Source organism: Antennarius striatus, chromosome 8 (assembly GCF_040054535.1).
Source record: "Antennarius striatus isolate MH-2024 chromosome 8, ASM4005453v1, whole genome shotgun sequence".
Lineage (NCBI taxonomy): Eukaryota > Metazoa > Chordata > Actinopteri > Lophiiformes > Antennariidae > Antennarius > Antennarius striatus.
Window position 1 is genome coordinate 18883712 of NC_090783.1, and position 16329 is coordinate 18900040.

At 40.3% G+C, this 16329-nt stretch overlaps 1 protein-coding gene across 9 annotated transcripts in view; it reads left to right on the forward strand.

Moving 5' to 3' along the window:
• Positions 1-403: 403 nt before the first annotated feature.
• Positions 404-16329, forward strand: part of camk2d2 (calcium/calmodulin-dependent protein kinase (CaM kinase) II delta 2) — a 39464-nt gene continuing 23538 nt past the window's right edge. For 3 of the 9 annotated variants that reach the window (XM_068320908.1, XM_068320910.1, XM_068320914.1), the window contains exons 1-3: positions 405-577; positions 662-824; positions 5961-6055. In XM_068320908.1, the coding sequence (XP_068177009.1) occupies positions 763-824; positions 5961-6055 (157 nt within the window). In that variant the 5' untranslated portion in view covers positions 405-577; positions 662-762. Of the gene's footprint in view, positions 825-5960; positions 6056-16329 lie in introns of all 9 variants that reach the window. The other 6 variants (XM_068320911.1, XM_068320912.1, XM_068320915.1 and 3 more) reach the window with 4 other exon arrangements.

The following is a 16329-nucleotide window of genomic DNA, read 5'->3' on the forward strand; positions in this document are numbered from 1 at the left end:
ATTGAAAATGGAAGATTACCATTTGTACCTTTATTTCATCTTGTGAGCAAAGTCTTTGGTGTGTCTATTGGTAAAAAAAACCCCAAAACAAACCCCAACAATAATAATGACCCACAAAAAAAATAAGTAGCGTTGCACATTTTGTGGGAAGGCACACTTAAAATTTGAGCTACAATTGTATTTGGAAAGATAATTTGTAGATAAATACAAAATGTGGAAAATCACCCCCCCCCCCAATGTTTTGAGAAAATATGATATATTTTAGTTTTGTCGCTGTAGAATAAAAGGTAATGTTTTGAATATAAAGGTCACATTGGACCGGTAAGTCGCGTCTCTGTAGTTGCGCTGTGACGGGACGCAGGCCGAGGGGCGGGACTGAGCCGCACGCCGGGGGTTGATGCGGTAGAGCAGCGTCTGTCAGGCGACCCTCTCGGCACTGGACAAACACGCGTCAGAGACAACGGAATGCACACAAAATGCTGCGTGAAAGGCTGTGAGAAGCTGCTTGTTTTGGAGGAAACTACAGTAACAGCTGAAAGTGTTCTTTGTCCACATTGAAGCACTTCGTGCAGACAGGGTATTTTCCGCAGAAATCATCCCCACCGCAGCTCCGATGCCGATGCGCTTCAGATGTGCGTGAATTCTTCCGTTTGGTTTGCAGGTCCAGGATAAAACCGGGCGGCGTTAAGGACTGTGTGTGGTGGATACTGTCTGTGAGTGTATCTTATCCGCATCCACGCACCCCTCGGCACCTCCTTCGGGATGGCATTAACGATCTGCACGAGATTTACCGACGAATATCAGCTGTTTGAAGAGCTGGGCAAGTAAGGGAGAACATATTGTTTTATCATTCGGTATCATCTCTGCATGAAATGTCAAACCTCTTATGCAAGAGGCCGTCTTGGTTTAGGGAAGCAGATTCCAGACTCTGTGCCTGAACCTATATGTAAAATGTTCATTTATTTAGCTGTTATTGTGCGCTTTTGATGCAGGGGGTGAGTGCGCTACCGTGTGCCATGCAGGCCAGGGCGATGGTATCATCCGGTTTGTTTTAATCCCGCATCTGCTTACGTTTCATGTTTACGAAAGATGTCGAAACGAGCGTCCATTGTGCAACAGCGGAGGTTGTTTTGTACCTTTTAGTGACAGAGGAGGGTCAGATACCCCGTGATGATGGAAAGTGAACCGGGGGTGAATTGCATCGGGTTGTGTGATCAAGCGAGATTTGGTAACCCACCCTCCCAAAAATCCTCCTCCTCCTCCTCCTCCTCTTCCTCCTCCTCTACCACCGCATGACAGAAATGCACACACACACTGTGACAACAGATTATGTAGTTGACGATGACACATTCCGTCGGACAGCGAACAATTATTGGACACAGAGGGGATTCCTCAGTAAGTGTGAGAGAGAAATTGAAACACATCCGGATGGACGCATGTGCTTGACTTCCTGACCCACAATGCGCCCTGCACCCGAGCAAATACATGTCGGTTTATCATTGTGGCTGTGTACATCTTACCGACTGTTATTAATAATGCATCCATGATGCTTTATTAATGACTTTTAACTTACCATAGTACTTCATACATGCAGAACACATAGCCTAATTGATGCTAAAATCTAAACTCCATTGGCTAAATATCTGGATATCTGAATACATTTTCGCAGTATTATTAATTAAATGTATATGTATGATGCTGAAAAAGGAGTTGACCAATGACAATGAGACATTAATAAAATTATCACCCAAAGGAGGCTCTGAAAGGCCATATTAGTTTGTGTGAAGTTGTTTTATTCCCATTTTAGTGACTCAAGCATGCACATTTCACTCAATATATATTTCTGCTCCTCAGCCCTACATAAAAATAAAAAAGATACCTTATAACTTGCTGAAGACCATGTCTGCATCCATTTTTTCTACTGTCACTTGTCCATTGAGCACTTATGCATTTAAAGTTCAGATTGATTTAAAATATGTCAGTGTTTATTATCACTAATCAATATCATCTGTCAAGATATTTCTTCATCACAGGCAATTGGTCTTATAACAATCTAGTACCAAATAGCTGACATCCACTTTACTTACTAACAGCACATTTTACAGTTTTTCTGTACAACCGCTTTAAATTTTTATATTTTGGACTTCAGTCTGAGCTAGTTAGCTGTTAATATGTATATTTCACAATGCTGAGCTACCCAACTTTAAAGGATAGTCAAATATAATTCTTATGTAACATATTATGCTATGATGGTTTCCTTTGCCAAATCCCTCATAAAGTAGAGGTAAGCCGTTGTGGCAAGCTGCACATGTTAGAGGATCTTAGATAATATGTGTATCACACAACATATTCAGCAGTATAGCAGTGACTGTATAGGCAGTTAGTCCACATATTTTGTCATATTGAACACTGAATTACCCTAAACATGTGCAGGCAATTTCAATCGCAACAGAGCAAAGCTGCTGACCATTAGAATTGGAGCAAGTGAAGGATAGGTTGCTTTTGAGGTAACGAGTAATTTTTATGCTTTGTTTTTCAAGTGTCTTGCATCCAAGGGCTTTTAATGGTTTTAATAGCGTCAGTGCTTCCTAAATATCTGTAATGTAGTCTGAAAGTAGGTAGTATAACAACAGGCTTTTCATTGAAAGAAACCCCATGGACCATTAGAGATAAATGTTGAATAGCAAATCGGTCATTCTGGATGCTGAGCTGAGCTGAGGCTGCATGGCTGCGCTGAGAGATGAGAGACGTAGCTCTCTGCTTCTCTCCTCCCTCAAATATAGCTGACCTAGTTTTTTGATCTTCACACATGTGCCTTGAATGTCAGAACAACCATGGCTTAAACAGCAGAAGGCCAATAGGAGTGTTAATGTTGAGAACAGTTTGTACTGATATGGGGTGTTTGCCGAAATAGTTACACAAATACTGTCTACATTTTAGCATGATGTGAATTATATAGTTATTTTCCGTTTAACGTCACCAATTTAAGGTTACTCAAAATCGCTGAATTTTCACATTTGCCGCTGAATGTTCAACCACGTTTGGTCTATAACCTAAACTTCATAAATTAGCTAATGTATATAATGTACACTGTTTTTTTGTCAACAACTGCATGTGTGTAACGTGTTTTCTAGAGGTTAGCGGTCCTGAAACTGTTGAGAAAAGGCACGCAGTTCTTGTGCGTCATGTTAGGGGGCGCTCATAACCCCAGGGATTCGGCCGAGGATTCCTCTTCCACGTCCGTAGACGAAGTTACAGTAAACTAAAATCTATAGTCAGCGCATCAAGTGCAGCCATTCATTTGTTTTCCGCTCGCCTTGCCTTACTATAAAAATGGAGGATTACATATCTCAACTCAAAATTTTTTCGATGTTTTTGTTCAGAAGGAGCTGCGCATTGACTTCATTTATAAGTAAACTTAACATATAAAAAAACGTGTAGGTAATAACATAACAAGTTTTTTAATCAAATATGCTTATTTGTGTGTTACTGTTTGTATGTGTAAATAATTCTGCTATGAGACTTTAAAATTAACCCTTCACTGTTGATTATGAAATGGTAAATAAGCTACACTGTAGGTTCATATGTGTGTAAACATCTTCATCTGATTATGATGAAGCCAGTGCCTCACCAGCCATGAACCCCACCGCACGTAACTGTTTATTATCACTCACCTATATTACTTGATAGTTCTGTTATAAAATAACTAAACAGTAAAATCAGGTTTATTTCAGAAAAAAACTAGCCATTTTTTTTAATCAGTTAAAATAAAAATGTATCAGGAGCTCTGTGATATGGCAAAAAAATTGACAATATACTTTTATATCAATATTTGGTGAAAAACAACCCAAAACATTTTACAAATGTAATATTCTATTAGTTGTTGGATTTATATATAATCTGTCAACTCTAAATATTAATGCTATGTCTGTTACTGTGCATGCTTAATCTGTGTGGTGAATGGTAGAGACTTCAAAGTTGTGCTGCGTTTCTTGCTATCAGTACTGGAAAATGACAACTGATGTGTTTTCCTTCAATATCAGTAATATCAGTAACAAGCATTATTAAGTTGTGCTGTGAGTAAATTTGATTATTGTCCTTCAATATGACTTTTGCCCACATAATTTATTGTTAATTACTGAAATATGTGAATTCTAAATAGCTTTCATTTAAGCAAGTTTGGGAATGACCTTAAAAGCAGCGATCATTCTACAGGAGAATCAGCCTGACTTTGCCCTGATTGACCCCTACATTTGAAAAAGAATACTGATCTGGAACTATAGTCGATCTCAGTTTGGCACACACACACACACACACACACACACACACACACACACACACACACACACACACACACACACACACACACACACACACACACACACACACACACACACACACACACACACACACACACACACACACACACACACACACACACACACACACACACACACACACACACACACACACACACACACACACACACACACACACACACACACACACACACACACACACACACTTCATCTGCCCATCAGTAACTATACATGGACTTCCCAGTTGACATAAGTTTAGAGTGTCATACTGTAACTTTTCTGCCTGCTCTTTTGTCAGGTGCCTTTTCCTTTAATGTTAGCTCCTTTACCAATCTCACGATTAGTTAGCTTTCTTTCTCCAGTAAGCCTGCTACCTGTAAATATCTTGGGCTTTGACTGGACAACAAGCTGGACTGGACCAGCAACACGAGGCAGCTGTACAAGAAAGCACAGAGCAGGATTTACTTTCTAAGGAGGCTGAGGGCATTCAACATCTGCAGGAAGCTCCTGTGGATGTTCTATCAGTCTGTGGTTGCCAGCGTCCTGTCGTATGATGTGGTGTGTTGGGGAGGGAGCGTGACTAAGGCGGATTTCTCCAGGCTGGAGAAGCTGATCAGGTCCAGCTCGGTGGTCAGGATGAAGCCTGACCCTCTGGCAACGGTGGTAGAGAAGATAACCTTGGACAAACAGCTGGACAAACAGCTGGACATCATGGACAATGTCAGCCACCCTCTGCACACCGTTACCAACAACCAGAGCAGCCTGAGCAGTCCTGCATGTTGCACCTCCCAACATGCAGGACCAACAGACTTCAGAACTCCTTCATCCCCAGTGCCATTAAACTGCTCAACTCCTCTCTGGGGGAGATGAAGAGGAGTGTCCATACGAAAGCTGAGGGATGACACACACAATACAGCAAAAACAATGCAAATACTATAGACACTTCACTCTACCCATGCCTAACTAGGCCTGTTTATTTATGCCTTTTTATTCCTATGCCTATTTATGCCTTTCTATTTGTATATTCTTGATGGGTTATTTATTACTCTTTCTATTTGGTGTTGGTAGATTTCTACTACTTTCTATGTGCTGGTGCTTTCTGTGTGCTTTTTCTGTGTCTTTGTGTACTCACTGTGCTGTGTGTAGTGCGACAGAGAAGTTAATTTCCCTGACGGAATCTCCTTAAGGGATCAATAAAGTTCTACTCTACTCTCTACTCTAACATTAATCTACAGCTTTGCAATGCCCGCCCAGCGCAATCCAGGATTTGCCAACACAAAGTCGTTACGTCACGACGTTTATTTTTGACTAGGTTGGGTGCGCTTGTTTTATAATAACAATATACTGTATTTGTTTTCATATGTTTGGTATGAATATTTATTAAAATAAATGAATAAATGTAAGCAGTCACCAAACCAAAACTAAGCTTCTACAAATCTTGGTTTTGGTTTGTAGTTTTCTACACAGCTATTTTTTGTGTTGTTCAAAAACTGTTCTTGTCCATTCTATAATGCTACTGTGCACGCAGGGGAGAGAGAAATACCCCTTTGATGTTGTATTAGCTGGCCTGAATAAAACCTTCCATAACTACTTTAAGCTTTCTTAATACATAAATAAGTATCTTTGTGTGTTTCATTTCAGAGGTGCATTTTCTGTGGTCAGGAGATGCGTAAAGATCTCCTCTGGACAGGAATATGCCGCCAAAATCATCAACACCAAGAAGCTATCCGCCAGAGGTAGGAAATACTAACAATAAAGAAATATATTTTATAGTTGAAAAAAACAACCATAAACATGTTATAGTTGAAAAAGACTCCAAATTGTTGTTGCACTCAAAACAGACTTTGGGGAGAGCCTATTACTTCAGTGTGTGTGCCTATGTGTTTGTGTGTGTGTTTTGTGTGTATGTGTTTGTGTGTTTGTATATGGGTGTGTGAGACTGATAATTTGTTAGTGAGACATACAAATAGGGTCAGAGACTCTTCTTGATATTGGTTGACTAAGTTTATACGAAGAGAAAAGTAAATCTGTCGACGATAGCTGTTTTTTTGCTGGTACCCTTCTCACTGTGGTGCTCTAGATTTTCTCCTTTTTTTGTGCTATTCTTATCTGATTCTATGCAACGGTTTGTGACATATTTCCTTATGCATGTGTGTTAACGCTTCTGTGTACGAGTCTCTGTATTGATTCAGGACTTTGGCTGGTTTTGTCATCCCAGGGGCAGAACTCTTGCAAAGCCGACCCAGTTCTTTCACATCCGTCACTGTAATTGTAGCCGCTGGCCTGGTTGCCTTAGGCGTTGGATGCACGCAAGCACACATGCACGCACACGTGCACGCACACACTCTGATTCAGTTCTGTTAACATTATATTAACATAAACAGTCATACAGCTTATTGGCAAAGAATAAATGGAATGAAAAAATAAACAAAAAAGAAAGTTAGCGTGAAACAGTTCTAACATTAGCAAATATCAGAAAACAGATATTAAAACACAAGAAATGTACATTTGAAGTACACATATAATTGATCTTATTTAATTTTGCTTTTAGTATATATTTGTACAAGATTACATGAAAAATACACATGGACATAGACACATACACTTTAACAGCAACGCCGCCCCCCCCAATAATTAGCTGTTACACTCATATGAGCCTAGACAACACACACCTGATTCAGAAACTGCCACATTGTGACATAGTTTTTCGCCTTTCACTTTTGCCTGTGGGGCATTTTGTCTCCTGGCCTGTTGAAACCAATGCCTGGATAAATACAGAGGGTTGTGTCAGGAAGGGCATCCAACGTAAAACTTTTGTCAAATCAAACATGCAAATCAAATCTATGACTTCCATGCCAGATCGGTCGAGGTTCGGGGTTAACAATGACTGCCATCAGTGCTTTTCACCTACAGGGTGCCGGTGGAAATTGGACTACTGTTGGTCGAAGAAGGAGAGGAAAAAAGTGTGTTTGTAGGAAGAGAGAGAACGCCAAGAGTATAAGGCTGAGAGTAGGGACGCTGAATGGTGGAACTATGACAGGAAAAAGTAGAGAGTTGGTTGACATGATGCAGAGGAAGAAGGTAGACATACTGTGTATCCAGGAGACCAGGTGGAAAGCTAGCAAGATTAGAAGTTTAGGAGCAGGGTACAAGTTGTTCTATCATGGTGTAGATAGGAAGAGAAATGGATTAGGAGTTATCTTGAAGGAGGAGTTTGTTAGGAATGGCCTGGAGGTAAAAAGAGTGTCAGATAGAGTGATGAGTCTGAAACTAGAAATAGAAGGTGTGATGTTCAATGTTGTTAGTGGGTATGCTCCACGAGTAGGATGTGAGCTGTGGGAGAAGGAGAAATTCTGGTTGGACTTTGATGAAGTGATGCAGAGCATACCTAGAAGCAAGAGAGTTGTCATTTGTGCAGACTTCAATGGACATGTTGGTGCAGGAAACAAAGGTGATGAGGAGGTGATGGGCAGGTTTGGTATCCAGGAGAGGAATGCAGAAGGACAAATGGTAGTTGACTTTGCAAAAAGGATGGACATGGCTATAGTGAGTACTTTCTTCCAAAAGAGGCAGGAACATAGGGTGACCTATAAGAGTAGAGGTAGGAGCGCACAGATAGACTACATCTTGTGTAGACGGTGTAATCTGAAGGAGTAGACGGTATAATCTTAAGTGACTGCAAAGTAGTGGTAGGCGAGAGTGTAGCTCATCTGCATAGGATAGTTCTGTATATGATGACTCTGGTGGTGAAGACGATGAAGAGGGCAAAGGAAGAGCAGAGGACAGAATGGTGGGAAAATCGTTGAGATTCTTTGAAAGAAGAATCTCAATGAGTGCTGGAGATGGCTTTACATAGTGGTCAGACCCCATCATCATAAATGCAAGATCTTGAAAAATATGAAAAAAATATTGCATCACTGGATGGAAATAACTCTTGTGATATTGCATTAACTCATCAAAACAATATCCCAGTTGATGCATGCTGTAATCAAAGCTAAATGCAGTCCAACAAAATATGAGACGATGTGAATTTTTTTGATGGCAACTTTTTTTTGGCCAGGCAGTGTACTTATGTCTTCAATTTGAAATTATTATTATTATTTTTTTACTAAAGAAGGGTTCGGTGAGTGAGCATATGAAACCGGAAGGGTTCTGCACCTCCAACAAGGTTAAGAACCACTGGTCTAGAGACAGTGTTACTGAGGAAAAGACAGGAGGCAGAGCTGGAGGTAGCAGAGATGAAGATTCTGAGGTTCTCTTTGGGAGTGACCAGGAAGGATAGGATCAGGAATGAGTACATCAGAGGGACAGCACATGTTAGAGATTTGGAGATAAAGTCAGAGGCCAGACTGAGATGTTTTGGACAGGTCCAGAGGAGAGATAGTGAATATATTGGTCGAAGGATGCTGAGTTTTGAACTGCCAGGCAGGAGGCCTAGAGGAAGACCAAAGAGGAGGTTTATGGATGTAGTGAAGGAGGACGTGAAGGTAGTTGGTGTGAGAGAAGAGGATGCAGAAAACAAGGTTATATGGAGGCAACTGATTTGCTGTGGCGACCCCTGAAGGCAAAAGCCAAAAAGAGAAGAAGTAGAAGTAATGTACTGAAAATTTCCTTGGCTGTTATTACTGCACACTTTCTACGACTGCCACCTTGTAGTATCATGTCATTCACTTCCACCACCTCCTATTCTTCTCCTCAACATCCATCTGCCCCATTTCTCTGCTCATTTGCAATGACTTAATATCCCTATTATATCCGTTCTATGTATCTGTTCTCTGTTGTTTTTGATTTGTAGACAACTTATATTTCTCACCTGATACTTCTTCAGGACTCGATCTTCAGGACTCAAGTCCTGAGGATCTTTTCCTTGCACATGTTTTCCTTGACCAGTGCCTTACTATTTATCCTTGTCTTCATCTGTCTTTCATTGCAATCCTTCATCCTGCATCCCTCTTCCTGGCTTCATCTCATCTCTTGTAATTTTTTATTTCACTCTTCCATGAGTGCTGATCCTCCTGCTACTGGAGTTCAGTGTTTGGTCAAAGACACTTCGGCAGATGGCAGACCGATCAGTGTCTCACCACTTGCATACCGGGACAGATTTTCCAAAAATACTGCAGAGAGTTATCTCACCACATATATATGCAGCTCTGTGACTGTGCAAACACGCACTGTCTTGATCTGTGCTCTGTGCTCTCTCTCTCTCTCGCACGCGCGCACACACACACACACACACACACACACACACACACACACACACACACACACACACACACACACACACACACACACACACACACACACACACACACACACACACACACACACACACACACACACACACAATGGGAGAACACTGCAGTCCACAATATCCGCTTGACAAAGGACTTCTTCCAGAGAAATAGATCACTCTTATGAACTATTCTGCGTGTTTCCATGATCTGCATCCAATTCAGCACATTTCGGGTTGGTTGGCAAGGGAAGTTTACAAATTCCAGGCAGTGGATGCCCTCCATGAAGCCATCTTCACCACTTAGAACCACATTCTCACATAGCCTCCTGGAAACACCAGCAGCAAGCATGCCGAAACAAATTTTTTTGAGGCGATTAACAAGGATGGCAAATCACTGTCCTCTCTCTCTCTCTCTCTCTCTCTCTCTCTCTCTCTCTCTCTCTCTCTCTCTCTCTCTCTCTCTCTCTCTCTCTCTCTCTCTCTCTCTCTCTCTCTCTCTCTCTCACTCTTTCTCTCTGTTGAAAATCCTATCGTTGTTTGTTATTGAAATGTGATTTCCTTTTTGTGTAATTCTCTTTTAGATTTTGTGTCAACGTGATTATTTTGTAATTCGGCTTTAATGAATAAACTACCTGGCCCCAGATAAGCGGTTGAACATGAATGGATGGATGGATGAATAAACGTGATTTCAAAAATCAAATCAATCTCTGTCTCTGTCTTTCTGTCTGTCTGTCTCTCTTTCCCTCTCTCTTTCTTTCTCTCTCTTTCTCACTGTATTAAAAAATAACATTTATTTGTTTGTAACCTTAAAATGGATTCATGATAACCATATATTATTGGAAATGCCTTCAAAAATAACATACAGTACAGAATTGGGAATGGTTATTTTCGGTTTAGCCTGGACACCAGTTAATTTACATGTCGATTTTCAACGTACGTTGTGTCTACTGGAACCATACCTCGGCTTACCAAAAATGTAAGCCGAGGGGTACTTGTATTTATATAATATTGTACACACACAAGCACTTTATTGTATTTGTAGTTGACAAGCATGCATGTTAGAGTTTTACCCTCTTTCCTCAATAAGCTCCAGAATTGCAACTCTGATTCTTTTCTCTCTGGCAGGATCATGACCTCCCCCCCAACCCCACTTCCGACTGTGTGTGCATATGTGTGAGTGTGTGTGTGTGTGTGAGTGTGTTTGGTCGCCTTTAAGGGCATGCATGCGTGCAAGTATGTATAATTTAAAAGGGTTTAGAGAAGGATTGGTGGCTGGAAAGCAAGCGGATCAAGCCAATGTGTGTGTGTGTTTGTGTGTGTGTGTGTGTGTGTGTGTGTGTCTGTTGTGTTTGCGTATATGGATGTACACATATATGTTTGCCCTATAAGACCAGTCAGTCCTTCATACTTCAATCCTGATTATGCAACATTTCATTAAGACCAGCAGATGGGTCAGTGGATGAGGGGACATAGTAGAGACAGGAAAGAAGGAGACAAATAATCATGGAAAGAAGAAGATGATGCAGTCTGAGAGTATTTGTGTGTGTGTGTGTGTGTGTGTGTGTGTGTGTGTGTGCGCGTGTGTGTGTGTGTGTATGTGTGTGTGTGTGTGTGTGTGTGTGTGATAACTACATTCCTCACAGCAGTTGAATGTTTGTCCTCTCCTTTCATGCATGAGTCAGTTTGCTGTCACTTTTGTCACTTTGTATTTGCTTGTAATATGCTGTGTGTGTGCGTGTGCGTGCGTGCGTGTGTGTGTAGGTGTGTATGTGTGTTTGCATTTGCTTGTGCAAGTCTTTCTGTTTGTTTGTGTGTGTATATACAATCCTGCATTTTTTGTGTACATACTTGTAGATACGTATGTTTGTCCTTGTTTGGTTGTTTGTGACCTAGCTTCTTTGTTTGACTGTGTGACCCTTTCAATTTATGTCAGCAGTTGGATAGATTTGCTTAATTGATTCACTAGAGCATGGAGTTTTCAATTTTGTTTTTCATTCTGTGTAAAGATCATCTTGTATTGTATGAGTGACACAGGTGAAAGGCGATAGATAGGTAGGTAGGTGTGTGTAGTCACATGTTTTCTGGCATTTACCTCATTAGGTAAATAAAGATTTGCCCTCACCTCCCTTATCTTTTTTTTTTTTTTTTACTGCTTTCCCTTGGTGTCTATGACTTTCATTTCATCTTGAAGTGAAGGGAAGGAGGAGAGGAGATGTGATTGTGTGATAGAGATAGCAGGGAAGGTAGGCTCCAGGGATCGGTGCAGGAAGAAGGGGATCACATGACTCACTTGGTGCTTGAAGGCTAAAAATAAATGTTGGTCACTCTCCTTCTGTTGGTGGTTTTGTCTCTCTCTTACACACACACACACACACACGCACGCACGCACGCGCACACACACACACACACACACACACACACACACACACACACACACACACACACACACACGCATCTTTTTTACATCTTTTTTGAAATGCCAGGTTTCTGGTTTCAGTTAATGCCTACCTGTCTGGATAACCAACGCAGATGGCCAGTACACAAAAGGAGGGGAAAATACATAAGGCTGAGCCTGAAACATTATGTGTCTTGGAATGCATTGTAGGCATATTTTCATGTTGGAAAATAAAGAGTCTGGCAATTGTCGGATTATAACTATTCATCATGCAGTGACTTTTTAGATACTTAATACTTATTTGCTGCTAAATTGTAGTCTGTTTACTGGCTTATCGCTAGCTATATTTGCTGCTGGCCAAGTAGTATACAACTAATTTTCAAAGTTTTCACTTGGTGGTATAAAAAATATGAATAATCTACTGTAACTCAACCCACAAAAATGATCCTTTTCCTTTATGAAAAATAACCAGATTACTGTAGATAAAGTTGCTAACTGCTGCCTTTGCCCTTTCCAAACCAGTCAGTTAGAGAAAAACAAGGAACTACAAGTTTCTATGTTTCAAATAATATTATGTATATGTGTAGTGGACTTGAACATGCCAAATGCATTAAATAAATGTATGTGATCCCTCTTCAGTCCCGTCAGTTTAGTCTTAAAAGCCAGTATCAGAAAAATGCCAACAGTAACCTTGTGCAATAAAAAGGAGTCAACACCTAGGAACTCCACTGTTCTAGTCAGCTGGAAGAAAATCTAACATTCTGGTAACGTCCTTGGACTCATCCTGACTGTGCTCCATGTCAGTGTGTCCGGGGCAGCTGCTCCTGCAGCCTGGCGCAGGTGACCTATCTGCAAATATGTGTACTCGTAGGCAGCAGGTCGATCACATACTGGTCTCCAACAGTTATTAGCAATTACTGTATATATATATATTTTTTTTAACTACGTAATGTATGTAAAAGTAAGTAATTAGATGGAAACATGAATTGTGTTGACAGCTGATTCATAAAGGAAGTCATACTCCTACCAAAATGAAAAAGAATTCTCTTTCACAGCAGTTTTACATGTAAAAGACTGATTCTTTACCTCAAAAAAGGGTCGTAGGGTCATGGCATCCGGCCTGATGATGTATTGCTGGTTTCAAATATACACTTAATTGTGATGCCAAACCCCATCTTTATTTTTATTACATTATTACATTTTAAAAAAATATATACTGATTATGATCCCAGCAGGGAAATTAGTGGCACACTCTAGTTAGTTTTTTTAAATCATGCATATACGTATATGAGTGTACAGACCCTGAATACTCTACCTCCGCATGCAGAGGAGGTAGAGTGGTGGGCAGCTCCTTTGTGGTGTCCCCAAATGAGGACGGCACCTTGCCTCAGCAGTGCTCCGGAGGTGAGCTGACACCTCCAACTGTCAGCTCACCTCCGTGTGTGTGTTTTTTTTTTTTTGGGCAGAAGTGGGAAACGAACCACCAATCTTGAATCATAGGACGACCCACTCTACCTCGAGCTCTACCACTGAACCACTGCCTCCTCAGACTATAACATCCTATAACCATTTTAAACATCAGTAGAATAAACCTGTGTGATAAGAACTACCTGAAGTGAAAGACGCTATCATTGTGAAGCAATTGTTTAGCGTTACTTATTTAAATTTTTTAGATTTATTTATTCTTTTATCTTCTTCTTCTTCTTCTCCTTTCGGCTTTTCCCTTCAGGGGTCGCCACAGCGAATCAGTTGCCTCCATCTAACCCTGTCTGCTGCATCCTCTTCCCTCACACCAAAAACCTTCATGTCCTCTTTCACTACATCCATAAACCTCCTCTTTGGTCTTCCTCTAGGCCTCCTGCCTGGCAGTTCAAAACTCAGCATCCTTCGACCAATATATTCACTATCTGTACTCATGACAGCCATGAATGATAACAGCTGCCTGCGATAGCTTCATATTTCAATCAGAGGGGACTCAAAAAAGGCATTAGAAATTAAATATAATGAAGTAAGGGGTTTCTGGTTTGAAGAAGACTTTAAATGTTTTGTGATGAGATTTCTGTTAATGTGTTTGTAATTGGTTCGAGATCTAAAAGACCTGCAGTTTACCTGGCTTTTGGTAGATGTAGAATCAACTGCAGTATGACTTTTTTTTTTTTAGAATCTTCTCATCTATTAAAAAAATGGAAATGCTCTGTCACAGAAACATATACACTTTCAGACCTCTAATCACACAGATGGGAATTTTTATGCCCCAATCTAATTTACTGTCGTATCTTTGAAGTTCAGTAAATTTAAAATGCTAGTAAAAAACCCCCAACATTAAATACATGGTGAATATACAAGTTCCACATAGAAAAGATGACAAAGCCCTCAACCTTTTTCTTGTGAAGCAAAAGTGATGAAACCTAACAATACCTCAACCTTAATATACTGCGTAACATTTTTAGGTTTCTCCAGTATATAAGCAACTTTGAATTCATTTAAAAACAAATAATAAAGTTACGCTTACAACTTTCCCTGCTCCCCACATGTTTGATATGTGTTCCCTGTTTAATGATCCAAGTGTCATCACCTCCAGACTCAGTTACTTGTTTCCGTCTGCAGTTCTCTCGAGTTTGATAGTTGTGCCTGAACTCTCGATGTCAGCCATTTGCATGCAAAGCTGGTTTCACTGCAGAGCAGAGGAGAGGAGAGGCCTGGCTCTCTTATTGGTGCAGGAGTTGCTAGACAACAGATGTCCAGCTGTCTGGGAGGTGGACTACCTGTGGAGGAGGGAAAGAAGGAGACAGAAAGTGAAAAAAAGTGGAGGCGAAAAATGATGAAGCGAGGAAGCGATGGTTTCATGTATCCAACATTTATAGCACATTCAGTGCTGTGACTAATACAGCTATCCTCATATTTGTATTTTTAGATCTGTATTTTCTATTAACTGCTGTAAAGAGAAACTAATTTCTCATAGTTGTGTGGATATTTTTCTTTATCCAGTAGATGTAAAAAACCCCCAAAAATGATCACTTATCAGTGTAGGTCTGATGGATTTTTCCCTGATTATGATTAATGAATGAAGGATTATTTGTATTTTTTGTACTGGGTGAAAAGTGCCCAAATGGCAAAATTAAACTGCAGAAAATAACATTAAAAATGTGAAAAGGCAATAATTGCATTGCTTAAAAGCACACTTATGAAACAAAAGTTTTTAGGGTTGTTGACAAATGCATTTCTGCAGGATGCTGAATATTTTTTCTATTATGTAGATATTTGAAAAAGTTTAATATAAAAGCTCCTAGACTGCTTACACACAATAATTACAATTGTTACCTACTGCTTCTGTCTATAATTTTGTAGTAAATACTCTGAAGCTCCGAAGCTGTAGCAATTGCTGAATGATCAGCTAACTTAACTTTTGAGTTGGAAAATTTAGAACAATTTTTAAAATATTTAAGTTACTCTGAACAACAAAAAGCTGACTGTTAGAAGGGGGGCACGATGGCACAGTGGGTAGCCCTCTTACCTCACAGGAAGACTGTTCTGGGTTTGAGTCATCTTCTGTGCAGAATTTGTATGTTCTCCCTGTGTCTGTGGTTTTTCTGTCTTCCTCAAATCTCCAAAAACATTCAGTACAGGTGAATATCTTGTTGATGTGACAGTGTGCATAAGTACTTGTTTTTGTGCATAAGTACTTGTCTTTCATGAGGCTCTGTAGTGCACCGGCGCTGTCTCCTGCCTCTTGTGCAAGTCAGGTGGGATAGGCTCCAGAAACCCTGTCACCCGCAAAAGTAAAAATAGAGGTTAAAAAGATAAATGAATGCTGGAAAATGAGTTTACAGTACTGCCTAGTTTGGAAGCAACACACTAAATAACAATGTTAAATAAGTGGAAAATTGTTTTTCAATAGACACTATATAGACAAGATGATCCAAATTTAATATTTTCCCCAAAATGTCTGAACTTTTTTTTACTTACTCCTCAGAAATATTTACAGATAGTTGAGTAGGCATACAGACAGAACAATATACAGTTATAACTAGTTATTTAAATGCTACTACTACTTCTTCTTCTTTTCCTTTTGGCTTTTCCCTTCAGGGGTCGCCACAGCGAATCAGTTGCCTCCATCTAACCCTGTCTTCTGCATCCTCTTCTCTCACACCAACTACCTTCAAGTCCTCCTTCACTACATCCATAAACACCCTATGGTCTTCCTCTAGGCCTCCTGCCTGGCAGTTCCAAAGTCAGCATCCGTCTACCATTATATTCACGATCTCTCCTCTGGACATATCCAAACCATCTCAGTCTGGCCTCTCTGACTTTATCTCCAAAACCTCTAACCTGTGCTGTCCCTCTGATGTACTCATTCCTGATCCTATCCTTCCTGGTCACTC